The 15,911-nt window shown below is 38.1% G+C and overlaps 1 protein-coding gene across 2 annotated transcripts in view; it reads left to right on the top strand.

Moving 5' to 3' along the window:
* Nucleotides 1-15,911, top strand: part of KIFAP3 (kinesin associated protein 3) — a 71,024-nt gene that overhangs the window by 29,018 nt on the left and 26,095 nt on the right. For both annotated transcript variants that reach the window (XM_065071052.1, XM_065071051.1), the window contains exons 12-17: nt 3,926-4,034; nt 5,097-5,209; nt 6,097-6,262; nt 7,145-7,270; nt 7,658-7,756; nt 9,320-9,405. In XM_065071052.1, the coding sequence (XP_064927124.1) occupies nt 3,926-4,034; nt 5,097-5,209; nt 6,097-6,262; nt 7,145-7,270; nt 7,658-7,756; nt 9,320-9,405 (699 nt within the window). The remainder of the gene's footprint in view (nt 1-3,925; nt 4,035-5,096; nt 5,210-6,096; nt 6,263-7,144; nt 7,271-7,657; nt 7,757-9,319; nt 9,406-15,911) is intronic.

Raw genomic sequence — 15,911 nt, 5'->3', positions numbered from 1 at the left:
TACAGGATATGAACTGGAAACCAGCAGAGCTGTGTTACGTTGCTACATGTCAGTTCCTCTTCCAACTGCAGGCATGCACAACATGGGAGGCTTGAAGTCTATGGAAGGCTCTTCACTGATCTTTCAGGCTACAGTTTGTCGTATAACCCTTTGTCTCCGGTCATAGACTTTGATCCAAACACAGACACAGTATCATGGGGTTTGGGGTTTTCTGTGTATGTTTTTTTTGTTTGTTTATTTGTTTTTAACAAGTACCAAATCTTCTCTTACCAATCTTTTTCTCAGTCCTGATGAGGCTGGAGTTAAGAAAGTCTGCATTTCTTAAGTGTAAAAGCTCTCTGGTAGCTTTTGCAGAATTGCACCACGATGCCTTCTTTTCTGCCAAACATGTTTTTTTATGGTCAAATACATCCAGAATGCGAAGTTGCCATGGAAAATTTTCAGAATGTTTCTGATCATTACCTCATGACAAAAATGGTGATTTTTTCCAAATACAGGAGGATTTTGGAGAATAGAGAAGGGAGAACTGGGGGAAGCAACAAGTATAATATGTGGTACAAAATGGTCTTGTAAATATCCTGCTGACTGTCACAAGAAGCAACTATATGTTAAGGCATTTGCATTGATACAAGGGACCTGCTTTGTTCTGAGCAGTTACTGGCCAAACAAGAATTCGTGCACTGTGTCTTGTGGCTCACTTATGATGTACTTTCAGGGAATCTTGGCATAGCTCTTAGATCCCCAGTGCCAAAATGTAAAGAGCTGTGGAAACTTCAGTGATATCGTACTCTGAGCTTTGGTGAACATCATTGTTCCGAGAGGCAGTGACTGCGCAAACTAGTGCTTACAGAGCTGGTGGAGCAGGAGCAAGTCTGCTGCCTTCACTGGAATTGGACTATAACTACAAAATTTGGAGGACAGCTACGGCTGTTGATGCTTCTGTGGCTGATGTAATTGTTCACAGGTTCAGAAAAGACAAGCTGGACAATCAGAGCTTAAATTTTATTAGTGAGTGTTCAAAATTAGGCCAGTTATACTGGAAGACAGGGGTAGCAGAAAAGGTATCAGGAGAAGAAAATAACCTTTTTAAGAGGACTCCTTGCCATCTGATTCTACCTTGGAAAACCAAATTATCTTTTCGATAGTAGTATCTCCTCTTCTGTGGGCTTGTTTCCTTTTGAGGAAAGGTGTACATCTAAACTGGCAAATACTCAATAATGAATATTTAGCTGTTGTTGAAAGTGATTGGAAAATCCATCCCCTGTTGGCATTTTGAGCAGGGAGAGTGCTTGACAAGGGCTCACGCGTGCTGTCCCAGGTAAACATCCTTGTGGATTGCAGGAGTTAGTGGGTGCTATTCTAGTAACAGTTAAAAGTGAGTATTAACAGTTCATTCTTGTTTAGACCTCAGCAATGCGTGTTTTGTTTAAATAGGTGCAAATGCCATCCAGATGCTTATAAAAGCCTTTATTGGTAATAACCTGGCCAATCAAAGGGCATGGTTAGGCAGTGATGTCATGGCGATATTTAATATTTTACCGCAGAGCCGTGTGCAAGGTTCTCCGCAGCTACCCACATGTTTTCCACCACGGTTGTCCTGTTTGGCCCCTCTTTGATCTATAAGCTTCTTTTCAGCTTAATGCTGGTAAACGTCCTCTCTTGACAGCACCCTTTGCTCCTGTCCGCCATTATCTGCTGAAGTTCAGAAACCAGAGCATCACTTCAAACAGCCGAGTTAGGGAGTAGCTGGTCAGGAGAGATTCCTGAGGCATGCAGTTCTGGCATAATCATTCAAAGATGTTTGAGCCGGGCGTGGGGAGGGGGTTGGACAGAGGTGTATGTGAGCAGAGAGCTGTGGGGGTTGGCCTCTGGTCACTGGTAAATAAGTGAAGTCAGGTGCCAGAGAGTCTAGACACAGTGATTTCAGTCCTGGTCTGTGGTATCTGATACTCAATATGGGACTTGTCTGATTGAACACTACTGCCTCTTCATTGCACATGCGGCAGCCTTTTTACTGCCTTCCTGTTAAATCAGTAAAAGATGACAATGGACATAGTAAAAGCAGAACAAATTTAATTTTAATATTTCCTATTTGGCAGCAATTACTCTTCCTTTTGAAGTGGCACAAGAAGCAATCAAATTAAATGAAGACATAATAGGAAACATGGAGCTCATACGAAACTATTATTTTAAAATTTGAACGGCTTTAATTGAAACTGGATATATTTTTTGTTTTTATAGAGAAGTAGTTCAGTAATTAACAGTGTAATCCCATCTTGTTAAACATCTAATTTCCACAGATTTTGTATTGTGTAAGTAATGAGAATGTTTCCCTTCAAATTATTTGAAGGGGGTTTAAAAATCTGTTTTTAAAGGTTTTGTAACAGAAGAGTTGCAGGGGGTGATTTTTTCAAAGCTCATGCTCTACTTGTTAAGTGGCGACTTTCTTCTCTGGTTAATTCACTGTCAGGCTTGCAGATTTAATAAACTGGGGAATTTATAAGTTCTTAAAACAACCTGGGGAAATATGATTCTGCCATTTTAAGAAAGGGAGGAAGAAATAAATGACATGTTTTTAAACAATACATGGAACTCCCAGAAAAAGAGATTAATAACTATGTTGTAACATATATTTTTTTAACTATTATTTTATTTCGGTCCACTTGGAGTGGCAGCCTGCTATCTGATAATAGAGAAGCATTCAGAATGGCTGTAGTAAAATACTTTGGTGTGAAATACCTGTAGTTTTATTGTTCTTTTTCATCCCTCTCTCTAAATGGGATGCTCACCCGCTTTCTCCAGTTTTTAATGCTTTAGAAACTGTCTTTCCACCAGGGGGCAAGCACACAAATATTTAATGATTAGTTGTTGCTTTCTTCTACTCCCACCCCTTTTTGACACAAACTGAGCTACATTTTTTGTACCTTATGTCCCGCTTATCTTTAGGTTCAGTTGTTTCTACTGCCAGTAATCTCAGTCCTGTTTTGCATTATAATCTTGGCGTGTCTTATGAACTGAGCAGGTTTTAGGAGCAAATGGGGTGACGTCCTGCTGCCCCTCAATGAGGAAGCTGCAACTTGTCTGTTGTAGCTGGAAACAGAGGAAAAAAAAAAATAAATGTGTTTGAGTTGTGTTTGTATATTCGATATACCATTACAAAAAAATGTTCATATTGAACAAAGTGAGACTAGATAGATAGCTTGTGATGTAATAAGTAATACAAGTGCCAGGTGTATAAAATGATGGCGATCCGTAGGTTTTTTTCCCTAGAGAATAATTCGGGAATTCAGTGATGCTTACTGAACAGTTGGAACAGGATTATAGGTGATTGTATACTTATGTTAACCTGAGTTGTTCTGTCCCATTACCAAAAGAACAGGACTACTATTGAGAAATCATCAGTGCTAGCAGTGGAAGCTGCAAAAATGAAGCACATTGCTGCAGATAGAGCTAATTTACCTATCCGCAGAGTAATCTCAAAGCAAAATAATTGTAGAATTTTTCTGCAATTAAGTATCTGTTTAGAGTTGTAGTTTTATTAAGCAACCGGGTATTAATCTGACTTTCTGTGGTACTAAGTTGTGGGGTGTTTTTTCTATGTTAAGTTTACCTAAACTTTCAAAACAAGTTTACCCATTCACAACTTTAAAAAAAAAAAAGTAGAAAATAAAAAAAATTCAGTTGTAGCAATAAAATGTAAGTAACTCAGGTCATGAGCGACTGCCACTTTTATAAAAGTCATTGTCCCCAAATAATGAAACTATACATTTTGTGCCCTCGACCTTTATAACTTTACTGTTTCTCTAGAAATGTTAAATATTAATTGAAAAAAAAAAAAAAAAGATACTGTGGTTAACATCATAACATTGCTCTTCTAATGCTTTGGAAAGATTAATGACTTAAGTATGCTTGTGTTTCTTGCCAGTTAAAGAAGATGCTTTTTGAATGTCCGGATGAGCGAGTTGACCTGGAGCTTATTTCTTTCTGTATTAACCTTGCTGCTAACAAAAGAAATGTACAACTTATCTGTGAAGGTAAGCATACTGAGGTGTTACTGTTTTCTTGGACATGGCAACACTTTAAATATATTTATTTAATATGCTTACATATATAAGTTATGTATATTTTTTTGAGTTACTTGTTAATGTATATGTATTTTTGTGAATAAAATGCACCTGTTTGGGTAATAATTGCAGGTAAATGGCCATATCCTTCCTTAGATTGATCTTGGTGGCAGGAATGACACTGAGTAGCCACACGTGCCCACGTCTCTCATACGTGCATGCAGTTCTGCAAAACACGCTGATGACATTACTGTGGGAAACTATGGCTGTATGGAAAGATTTTGTTCTGCCTGATGTCTAAAATCCGTCTTCAGCTAACTGGTGTTTCACCTGCCAGTACCAAACTAACAGCACAGTGATGTCACTTGGTTGCATCTTTCCGCTGTTTCTATTTAATTGAGCAGGTTTTGGGTTCTAGTGTTTCGTTACGTGGTATAGATGCATTATGCATTTCATTCACTAGCTCACTACGTTGCTTTTAAAACTTCATTGTTTTCATACTAGCAGTTTTGTTATGTGGTGTTCCCATGTAATGATCTACAGGACTGGTAAATAATCTTTTAAAACCATAACAATGTAGTTATTCTGTGGAGTGGGGAGACACGACTTTGGGCTCGTACCAACAGCTGGGCTGCGTCTCCACTAACTGCACTTGATGATAGGATAATGGTTCAGATCTAGAACCTTTCTTGGTCTGAATAAATAACTGAGGACAGCCGAAGCATTTAGTTATTTATCTGACTTTAAGTGTCCCACCACTACATACGGTCACTGTAGTTGTTTTAAAGAAACTATAGAATTTATACAGAATAGGTCTCTTCTTTTCAACTTAAATTTGGGAGAAGAAACAGTTCCTGTCCAGATTCTTCACTGTTTCTGTTTAAACTTTTAAAAATTAAGGCCGTTTGGGGTTTTTTTTTGTTGTTGTTTTTTTGGGGTTTTTTTGTATGTGTGCGGTGGTGTTTTTTGATCAGCCAGTACTTTTTGGTTTTTTTTATTTGGAGCTTTTCCTAAGTGTTTCTTTCTTTTCAGGAAATGGTTTGAAAATGCTAATGAAGCGGGCTTTGAAATTTAAGGACCCATTGTTAATGAAGATGATCAGGAATATTTCACAACATGATGGACCATCTAAAAGCCTGTTTATTGTAAGTACTGTGTGATACCTAACATGATCTCTCATTCTTCCTGCTGGAAAAGTTTTCTTGGCTGTCATGAGTTGATTGATGTTTTGTTTTGTAAGGCTATCTCAGCTGGTAGATCAGAGTTTGGATCCCTCACAACAGGAAAAACAGATCTTAAGCTGCATCCAGTAAGACCCTGTTCCAAAACAAACAAGCAAAAATGAGCAAACAACAACACCCTACAACACCCAACTGCTGGAGTGCACATTATAACAATTAACAGTTATCCTAAATCTCTGCTTTTAGAGCTACAGGGCAAAATAAAGTGGTCTCTTTTTTTTAAGTGGATGTTATAAAATGTTGAACACTTCATATTCTGTTAACCATGGAAAGCTACCCTTTGAAAAGAAGGCAGGAAAACACAACATCCTAATTGTGGATATTTTAAACATCCTGTTAAAATGAGGACTGACTACCAAATTGGCTTAAAGCAGTATGGAATTAGTAAATAGAATCCGTGATTCCTCTGTTCGTGTCCCAGAAAGTCTTGTAGTTATTTCTTAAAATCTTTGAGAAGAGGGCTCAATACTGTTGCTAATGCAGTACAGTGTTCGCTGTTGTCTTTCCCTTATTTTCCAGCAGCCTTTTGAAACTCTGTTTGTAGTAGCTACTGTTGGAACATCTGAACAAATGATCTACATCTCCTGAAAGTGAAAGTATGGAGAGAAAGAATGCTGAAATGTTTTCTTGGATTATTCTTCAGCTGAAATTGAAACTGCCGTATTAGCCCTCATTTCAGGAGAAAAGTCTCCTTAGTGTTCTTTTGAGAACTAGTTCGATTTCACCAAGTTGTGAGTTCTTCAGAAACCCAAATTATTCACCTGTGATGTTTGTTCCTGAATTTTCTTTAGGATTATGTTGGTGATTTAGCAGCTCAAATATCAAATGATGAAGAGGAGGAATTTGTGATTGAATGTCTGGGAACGCTTGCAAATTTGACCTTACCAGATCTGGACTGGGAACTTGTACTGAAAGAGTACAAACTGGTTCCGTACCTCAAGGATAAACTAAAACCAGGTCTGTACAAAGTTGGGTTAATCTTTCAAAAAGTCTTGTCTCTCAAAGAATACTTAGAGTGCTCTTTCAGAGTAGAGTCTGTTTACCTTTATAATTTGTGTTTGTTGGGGAAACATAACACTGAAGAAGAGAATAATATCTACAGATGAATATACAACTGTGTCGAGGGTTAAGATTGCAGGGTGACAATAAAACCCTGGCAGATATATTGTTAACCCCCTCTTCCTCCCCCACTTCCCCCTTTTTGCCCCTCCCTCTCCCCACTTTCCACTAAGGAGAGGCGATTGGGAGGAAAAGAAGGACAGAGAGAAGAGAGTTGGAAAAAATTAAAGATGTTTTACTAATGCTACTAATAAAAATAGAGAAAATAATACAAAATATACAAAACCAATCTTGAAAGTCTCAGCAACTGCAGAGCCGGCAACCAAAGTCCTGGATTAGACTCTGCAGCCAACCGGAGCTGGATTCAGTCTCTCACTAGGCCTCACTTTGCAGGGACAACTAGCAAGGTCCTCTCCTAATGTCGGCCATAAGGAAAAAAGGGAAAAGGGAAAAAGGGACAAGATCCTCGTGATCTCCCACTTTTATATGAAGTATTCACGTGAATGGAATGTTATACACAGTTGGTCAGTTTCTTGGTCACTGGTTTCTCGTTGCCCCTCTCGCGAGATGTCCATCCATGCTTATCAATAAGTTTGCATTCCATTGCTAGGTTTACCAAAACATGTGTCTGGTTCTCCAGGAAAATGCAGTTAATATGAAGGCTTTAGCTGACAGGCAAAATTCACTAAAAGAGAAACTTGTTTTTAGCAAAACCAGGACAAACTGCTATGAATTTAAGCTTTTCTAAGAGGTAATACTTTCTGCCCTCTGACTTACCAGGTTCTGCAGAAGATGACCTTGTTTTAGAAGTGGTGATAATGATTGGAACAGTTTCTATGGATGACTCTTGTGCTGCTCTGCTGGCTAAATCTGGAATCATCCCTGCACTCATTGAGCTTCTAAATGGTATATTGCCATGTTTGAATTCAGATCTTGTTTTTCAGAGAAGTTTAGGTCATGTAGCTGTGCTGCAACTGAATGTGCCATTCATTTTCTCTTGCAAGGCAGGGGTAGGTGTTTTGTATACAAAAGGAGCAATTACTCTCTTATTGATGGAGAGATACTGACAAGTGGTCTAATAGATTTGATTTTTCCCACAACTCTTGCTGCTATTTGTGGTCTTTCTACTTGACTGGAGCAGGGAAGAAAACGCTAATTTTGAGTTGTCAGGAGAGGAGATTTCATGCATACCACTGAACTGTCTAGCTGACATTAAGAGCAGGGCTTTCTGTAAGCATCAACAGCTTCTAGTTGTGAGATCTGAAATTGTGGTGTGTTTGTTTTCTCTTGCAGCTCAGCAAGAAGATGATGAATTTGTCTGCCAGATCATCTATGTATTTTATCAGATGGTCTTCCACCAAGCCACCAGAGATGTCATTATCAAGGAAACCCGTATCTTTTTAAAGATTAAACATCTAAAATTACAGCACTTAATTTGCCATCACTGATGTTTGTCCTATATTTCTCTTACGTAAACCTCCTGATCTCAGCGGTTTATTTGTAAATGGTTTATTTCAACTGAGGAAAAAGTCCAAGCAGCCGAGGCATGTAGAGGGACTCCAAGATTAATAGTAGAGATTAAAAGTTAGTTGGCTTTGAAACAAGAAGGGAGGTAGGAGGGGGATCACTGGATCAGATGGCTCATTAGTTCCTATCCAGTCTGAGTTACTATATGAATTTGTTTTGCGAATCATAGTCAAAATCACAGCCCATAGAAGAACTTACATAGAGCACAGACAAACTTCTTGCACTGAACGATTACACATATGACTTCAGACTATGCAACATATGTGCATTAAAATACTTTAATCTTATTTTCTCTTATATCAGTCTAGACAATGTAAATTATGCCTGCTCTGTATTTTTTGTCCACCTAATTGTTCTTTGAATTTCATTTTTGGTGTAAGGTCTCCCAGCTTCTTCCTACTATGGAGATGTTGATTTCTGTTCCTGGCTTTCCTTTTTTTCCTTTTTTCACCTGTCTGTGACAAAATCTGTTCTTCAGTTTTCTTCTGTCATGGATCTAGTCATTTTTTTTGTATGGTACTTATAACTCTTATTCAGTTCTTACTACTGATTCTTTCAATTACTGCTGATGTTGAGCTTATTCAGATGAGCCTCAAACCGTGGAAAGAGCCACAAGCTGCCTTTGTGGGCCTTAACCAAATCTTAAATTTTATTGAAATGTAAAGAATAGTGGGGCCTTGTAGGCATAGTAGATTAGTGATTACTAGCAATACAAGGACTACTTCTTAATGCCTTTTTTCCTTTGAGCTCTGTGGAATATCTGAGAAACCATTTAGGATGTTGTTGTTTATCTCCTGTTTGGACTCCAGGTGACTAGCTTTAAAAAGAAATAAATTTGCATCTCTTTCCATATCTGTAACGATAAAGCACCAACATTTGAACAATGCTTTTCTCTTTCAAATCGGATGAGACCAGTATTAATGTTATTGTTTGCACAATGTATTATCTTCAACATTTTTTGAGATGCATACGTTGGAAATACTTTATTTTTTTTTAAAAAAGAAGGCTCCCTAAAGCTTACAAAAGTAACAGTCTCAAAAGATTAAACCATTCCACAGAATCTATGCCTTTTAGACTAACACGTTAGGTGCACAGATTGTCTGTAACAGATCAGAATGTGTTTTCTTTGTAGGGGGCACATAATTATTTTTTTCAGCAATTTTGAAGAATATTTGGGTATCTTCAAAAGTGATTAAAAAAAGAAATGGTTGGGGGAAGGCTGCCGAACATCACATGTGATGGAAAATTCCTGACTAGGGTTCTTAATGAAATTTGCAGTTAGAAGAACGCAGGGCAGTGGAAAAAAGCAAACACCACCACCAAAGACAAAATAAACAAACCAACCAAAACAAAACAAATAAACGAAACAAACAAACAAAAGTAAAAAAAAAAAAAAAAAAGCTTTTGTCCTTAACAGTTTCTTTCCAGAGGCTCCAGCATATCTTATAGACCTGATGCATGATAAAAATGCTGAGATTCGCAAAGTTTGTGACAACACTTTGGATATTATAGCGGTAGGTCTGGGGTGGTTTGGTTTTTTTTTGGTCATCTGTCCTTTGAGAACCTCTTTGCATGAGATAATTCTAAAATAACTAAGTAGCAATATGTTGCATATTGAGAATACTTTTTATGTGCAACTTTCTAATCACGTAGGCAAAAGCTGAATTTTCCTGGGGCAATTATAGTCATTAATCTAGGCTGTGTACCAAACTTCCAAAAATGCATATATACTTGGAAAATTCATTCCAGTTAGCTTTACGCTACAGACACTTAAAGAATGTTTTTATACTTAACATACTTATGTAATATGATTAATTTATTTAAGCTTTCATTATTTCTTAGGTCTCCAAGAAAATAGCTCTTGTTACCCAGCAGCTTTTATTCAGCTTTTTTACATTGCCTGGTGCCAATATTTGTTTCAAAAAGAGAATGTGGGCAGTGATTCTAAAGCTAGTGGTTTTCTACTGGGGGAACAGTCAGTATAATGTTGAACTTTTTAATGCTGTTTTGAATAGCTTTCCTTTAGCTGTATGACTTAGTTTGTCCAACTGTCCATTGATCACAATAAACTTTTGGGACAGTTGTTTTGTATTAAACTGCTAACTTGGAACAAAGAAAGAATACTAAATTATGAAGTGCTGTTGCTCTCTTAGCTCGTATAGTGTGTATGATCTGCTTCTGGAGATCCTTGACTCTAGAAGTGTTTAATTTTTTCTGTGGTATTCTTCATTGAAATAAAGACATTGTGAAACTGATTCTACTCAATAGTTGCATTTCATTGTTAAAATTCCTCCTGGCCCATTTAATTGGATCGACTTCTATTGTCAAAAAGAAATTTCAGCATTTCATAGTGTCTTAGGATTGTACAAGACTGTACATCCTTTTGGATGTAGAATAGCTATCATGGAATTAGATCTTATAGCCAAAGGGAACTTAACTATGAGTCAAGAGTAGTGTCTTTGACTGCCTTAATGCTTTTCATGTCATCTACTTATTTTCTTCTTTAGGTGAATTACACATATTGCAGCTTGTTCTCTGAAAGGTTTAATATAGCATAAGACGTAATTTACACTGCACAGTACTGTAGTCAATTTTGTCTTTTTTTGTAATACTCAGTAGTAATGCCTTCTAATTTAATATTCATCAAAGAAAAAGAAATAAAACATCACAACACTTTCTATGTTGGAATTCTTTCTAACTGGTTCTGGTTTTGTTTCCTAGAGGTATGAAATGAAAATCATGCTCACTAGTTAGTGACAGAGTTGCTGTTGACATTCATTAAAGACAAGATTCCAACTAAAATGAATTTGCACTTAGTACTTTTTTATGATGAGCATTATGTTCAGCTTACCAAGATCAGTTATTTCCAGGGATGTCTCCAGTGCAAACAGTAGAAAGTTCTTGGTTTTGTGGTGTTTTTTTCTTCTGGATGAGGCTGGACAATCCAACTGCTCCCAATGCTGGTTTTATCTTGGGGCCAGTGCAATTTCCAAGTATCTCAGACATTGATCTGTTCATATGGGTGAGCTTTCCAATGTGGTACATTGTAGTACATAGTTACTGAAAAGTTATGTTAGTAATATTATTAAGCAACATTTATTTTATAGGATCTAGAAGAATAAATACATTAAGACACAGATTCATCTTCAATATTAACATCTGAGTAAAATGTACTTGGCTTTTTCTTTCTCCCAAGAAGTAGTATTTATGCTAGCCGTGAGTAAATGTGGAGCGCTATGATAATGGATGGGAAAGGCTTCTCAACTTGCAAGAAGCAGCACTGGGCAGGACTTGTAGGGCCTTGAGGAGGAAGAAAGGGAGGAAATGATGTGGTACTGCCATTACTGGGAGTAAGGAGAAGGTATCAAGCAGCTACTGTGAGTAGTTTGCAGGGTGGTAAATTACTTTTAAGTTTGGTTGTGGGGCAGTGCCACACTTCAGATGGAGTTCACTGATAAAGTAGGAGAGTTCCCTTTCTGAAAAGGTCTTTTTAGCTTTATTATCTAGCTGTTGGGTTGTAAGGTGCATAAAGCACAACTAACACTGTGCCCCAGAGGGGAACGGGAAGCACCGTCTTTTCTGGATGATAGAGAGAACCACTAGTTGATTGCTTTCTCAGCAATGTTGTAAGCTGGTTGTACCAAAAATCACAGGCAAAAAAAAGGCAACTTTTTCTAGATGGTGACGAGAGAAAACCTGAAACAGTAAGTTATCAGAACCTCAGATCTTGATAGGTGTTTTGCCATTCAGCTCAGAGGATGTGGTAAAGCAGCCTGTAAACACTGAGGTGTTTGGTTATCTGGCAGTTTTACACAACCAGTGACTTCTGAGGTGTCTGAACAGACACAATCGTTAAGATGGGTGAAACTTCTTATCTGTGCTAGATCCACACCAAGAAAAACTTAAGTTTTTGGTCTTGTTGTTCCATAGATGTTGACAGGATTAGTTCTGATGATGGAAATCAGAAACTAAATGTTGGAGAAAAGAGATTTGAAAGTAGTTTCTTCTCAGAGAGACAAATCCTCCTTTCACTCATCAGTAAGCTCTGTATAGTGTGATTGAAATAACACTGAAGAAAATCAGATGCCTTATAAGCCTTAGGGGAGGTATGCTTTCTGTAGTAAAGTAATTGTCACAGAAATTATGGAAATGTTACACTGGTGTTGATTTATTTAATATAGCTTGGCTGGACTCTGATGAACTGAAACAGATGTGCTGCTTTAGCAAAGTATGTACTGGGGAGTCTCAGCTTTGCACTGGTAGATGCAAGATACCTCTTTCATCAAAAAGAAAGTCTACGTTGATAATTTAGGAATACTTCAGACTCGTGTCAAGTGCCGAGTCTTGACACCAAGCGGCTAGTTCAGTGTACTTGTACACCCGAAGCAGGACAGGTCGCATGGCTCAGCTGAAAGCCTGGAATCAACAGCTGGTGTGAGAGTCTCAAGCAAATGAAGTTCCCTTTTCCTTTGCCTCAGAAGCCTGGACCCCTGCAACTCGAAGCTTTTGAAAAGAAATGTCAACTTACTCAATATGATTTTACTTTGTTCGCCTTGGACAATATTATCAAGAGCTGAGAGGGTTATTAGTCTCTCAGGCTTCAAATCCTTTTTCTGGTCCTAGCTCAGTCTTATTGCAGCTGAATTATTTTTCTCACTTATTCAAAGAATACTTAGTTAACCATAACCAGATCTTTGGACTGTGTAGTCTGAGATTTCCCCCCGGTTTTCTATTCAGTATTTTAACAGCTTTGATTCCAGGCTTGCTGTACCATCTTGTTTCTCTTATGATGAAGAGTGGATCATTATGCTTCCTGCAGAAGTAAAATGTCTTCTAGATAGCTACAGCATTGTCCCTGTGATTTAAAAAGGGCCTCGTGCCTAAGATGTTTTTCTAGCTTTCATTCTTTCCCCCAAGTATTGGTAATGAATGTCAAATAACGTTTGACTTGTATGGAAAGCTGTGTTAATGAACATCTTGCATCTTTCCGTGTTAGCTAAGTGACACAAATCCTCCTTGTTGGGAGTGCTGGAATTTTGCATAAGCAGCAGGAATGTGCTGTGAACCCTCGGTGCTCTGGGATTTGGGGCCAGCTGTGCAAGTTGTTGGCCACCTCTCTTAGAACCGAGAAAGAGCAGACCACAGGGATTTGGCATGGGCTTTATTCGAACAGGCAACACACTCTGAAAACAGATAACCTTTGACTCCAGCTTGGTGTCTTCTTTCCATGAAGAGTGCTGTAGTCACTCCAGGAAAAAAGGTTCTCCCTTCACTTGTCCAGGTTCCTCCTTTCTCTGGTATCTCTTGGTCCTCTGTTATCCTCCAACAACCATGAATACAGAGAGGTGGGCAGAGAGCAGCTGAGGTGTGGGGCTGCAGGCTGAACTGTTGACACATGTTTTCGCTCATCAACTTGTGCATTGTTAAATTTGCAGTCTGCTTTGGTGGCTAGTGCTTTTTGTGGCAAAGAACATGCACCCAGCAGGAAAGGCTCTACCTGGACCAGACCAGTAACCACACTGCAGGCAGCATTATGTAGGGTCGGCGTGTCCTGATGGTTTTTGTCTTCACATAAACCTGTCTTGGATGGATTTCCTTCTAGCATTGATCCTTGCTCTTTTGGAGTTGTGAGAATAGGAAGCTGACTCAAACCACTGATCTTTGTTGCTTTCATAACAGCTTACTAATGAGATACCTTATATTCCTCCAAAGGAAAAAAATAAGTTTCTTTCTTCACCAATTGACAATATGGGAACCGTGTGCATGCTTTGCATTTTATGTAGGCATCTAAATTTAGGGGTTGTGAATGTTCACTCTTTTCACTGCCTTGCCATTAGTTTCCTATCACAGGTTTCTATTAGCTTCCCATCATCCCAGTGATGAACCTGATTGCAAAGAAGTGACTCTGGGTTGCACAGGTGTAAGTAGTAGAAGGATTTTTCTGGCTTGTGAGTGAATTGCCCTCCAGTGGTACTTACCCCGAGGAAGGTGTCATAGACACCTGCAGAAGGTGATCCCTAACATCTGTTTCTCTCCTTGGTTTATAAATGCACATAGCTAAGATGAAAAGCGTAACTTTTGGATGGCTAGACAAGATAAAGCTTGTCTTTCTTAATAAGTGGTTAATTTAACCTTTAATGTAAACTCTGTGTTTTAGGGATGGTTGAATAATGAAGAATGTAATGTACCACCAACTACAGCCTTGAACATAATAAGTATTCTACTTATTGTATTGCAGTTTAGGTTTAGTATGAGGAATTACATCAAATGAACCCTATTACAGACCCAATTAAAGGGCAACCACATTAAAGTGAAAAGGAAAATCTGTTTTTCATCAGCTGTGAGAGAACACAAAGCAGATCTGTGTAGCTCTATGTTATCCTATAGTGTGTTAATCAGATACAAGGTGTGACGGAAGCCAGTGACAAAGGGGACCCCTGATAGGGAACAGACACGCTCTGATAATAGGCCAGTTAACGCTTCATAATATTTCAATGGTTCAGTAGTAAACAAAGTTGGAAGTAGAACTTCAAAAAGGATGGCACATTCCTCGCAGAGTCGAACCATACATCTTCTATGACACTTCTGGATTTATGGAAACCGAATGTTAAAAACAGTGATGTCAGGGAGCTCCAAAGAGAATAAAATCAGTCTTCAGGATTCCTCCTTTTATGTTTCTGCACATGCAATAGTTGGGGAGGGGGTTGGAGAATAGGCACATTCTGTCCACCTTCTTCTTGTTCCCCCTCCCACTGCTTTTCTAGTAACCTCACGTTTGAAAGAGCTGGAGGGCACAAAGCTCTGATTGTATCTCCGTGATCTTTAGTTTTCTGGTTTCCTTTTTGCAGGATTTCCTTACTAAAGAAGGTGTGCTTCGTGTGTTAAAAAAAAACCAAACCTAACCAAAACAAACTCCCCCCCAAAAAAGTTTTAAGAGCTCAAAATATAATTACTGGAAGACTCACTGTGTTTTAGGGAATTGTTTTGCTCTAAACTTCTTTAATTTGGTTTCTTTGTGCCTTTTGGCTCTAGTCCTGCATTTACAGCTTTTCTTCCATTCTGTTGTTATTCCATTAATCATTTACCCCATGGTGTTTCTGCACATTTTTTTTGGAAAATCTACAGACATATTCTTGATGTGGCAGTACTTAAATGAACTTTTTTTGTGCTGAGGTTGTGTAAATGGGTTTAGATTATTGCAAATCATCCTTTTCTAGGATTGCTGCCAGAATAAAACTCTTGACGAAACTGATCATTGATCTGATTTTTGTGCGGTCACTTTGTTCTTGTTGCTCATTCATAGTGAAATACAACATATAAAGATAACAAGTAACCAAACCGCTTGAACAGATAACTTGTGATTTTATTTATTTATTTTTAAGTGATGTGCAGATATGCTCACTCAATCTTACAGCTGCTAATTTGCCATTCTGTTGCTAATCATGTTTTCCAAAATATAGATGAATGATTGAGGTAAAATACCTGGCAGTTTTAAGCCTCTTGATATCGGATGTGAAATGTAGAATGCATAGGAATATTCTGTCCTGTTGTCATTGCCTAAAGAAACAAAAATAAGTTAGCATTTGAGAAATGTTAACTGATTATATTTAGAAGGACATAAGAAGTTCATGTTTATTTGTGACAAACGTTCAGCATGTTCAGACAGTGCTGTAGAATGGAGCAGTGATGTCATGCAAGTGGGATTCATTTGGGGTTGTAATTTTGGGAAGATTAAAATGTGAATTAGGTAATTTAGCTGCTGGCCTTTCTACTTTTGAGAATTTTTAAAGGTAAACAAGGCAACGTAAAAAGGATTTCAGCTTTCCCACAGATTAGTCTAATTTGCTGTTTGTTAAATTTGTTTATTTTCCCCCACTTCTTTGCAATCACGATTTCTGGGAATAATTTTCTTAAGACTGGAGTACGATTTCTGGCAGTTACAAGGGGTTTCTCTGAAGCTCGTAAGTAATTCACAGCTGCTGGAGGCTGACATAATAGATAGCCCACAGTTTAGCTCTGG

This window comes from Columba livia, chromosome 8, assembly GCF_036013475.1.
Source record: "Columba livia isolate bColLiv1 breed racing homer chromosome 8, bColLiv1.pat.W.v2, whole genome shotgun sequence".
Taxonomy (NCBI): Eukaryota; Metazoa; Chordata; class Aves; order Columbiformes; family Columbidae; genus Columba; species Columba livia.
The sequence above is the reverse complement of the archived record's forward strand: the minus strand, read 5'-3'. Positions and strand labels throughout refer to the sequence as shown.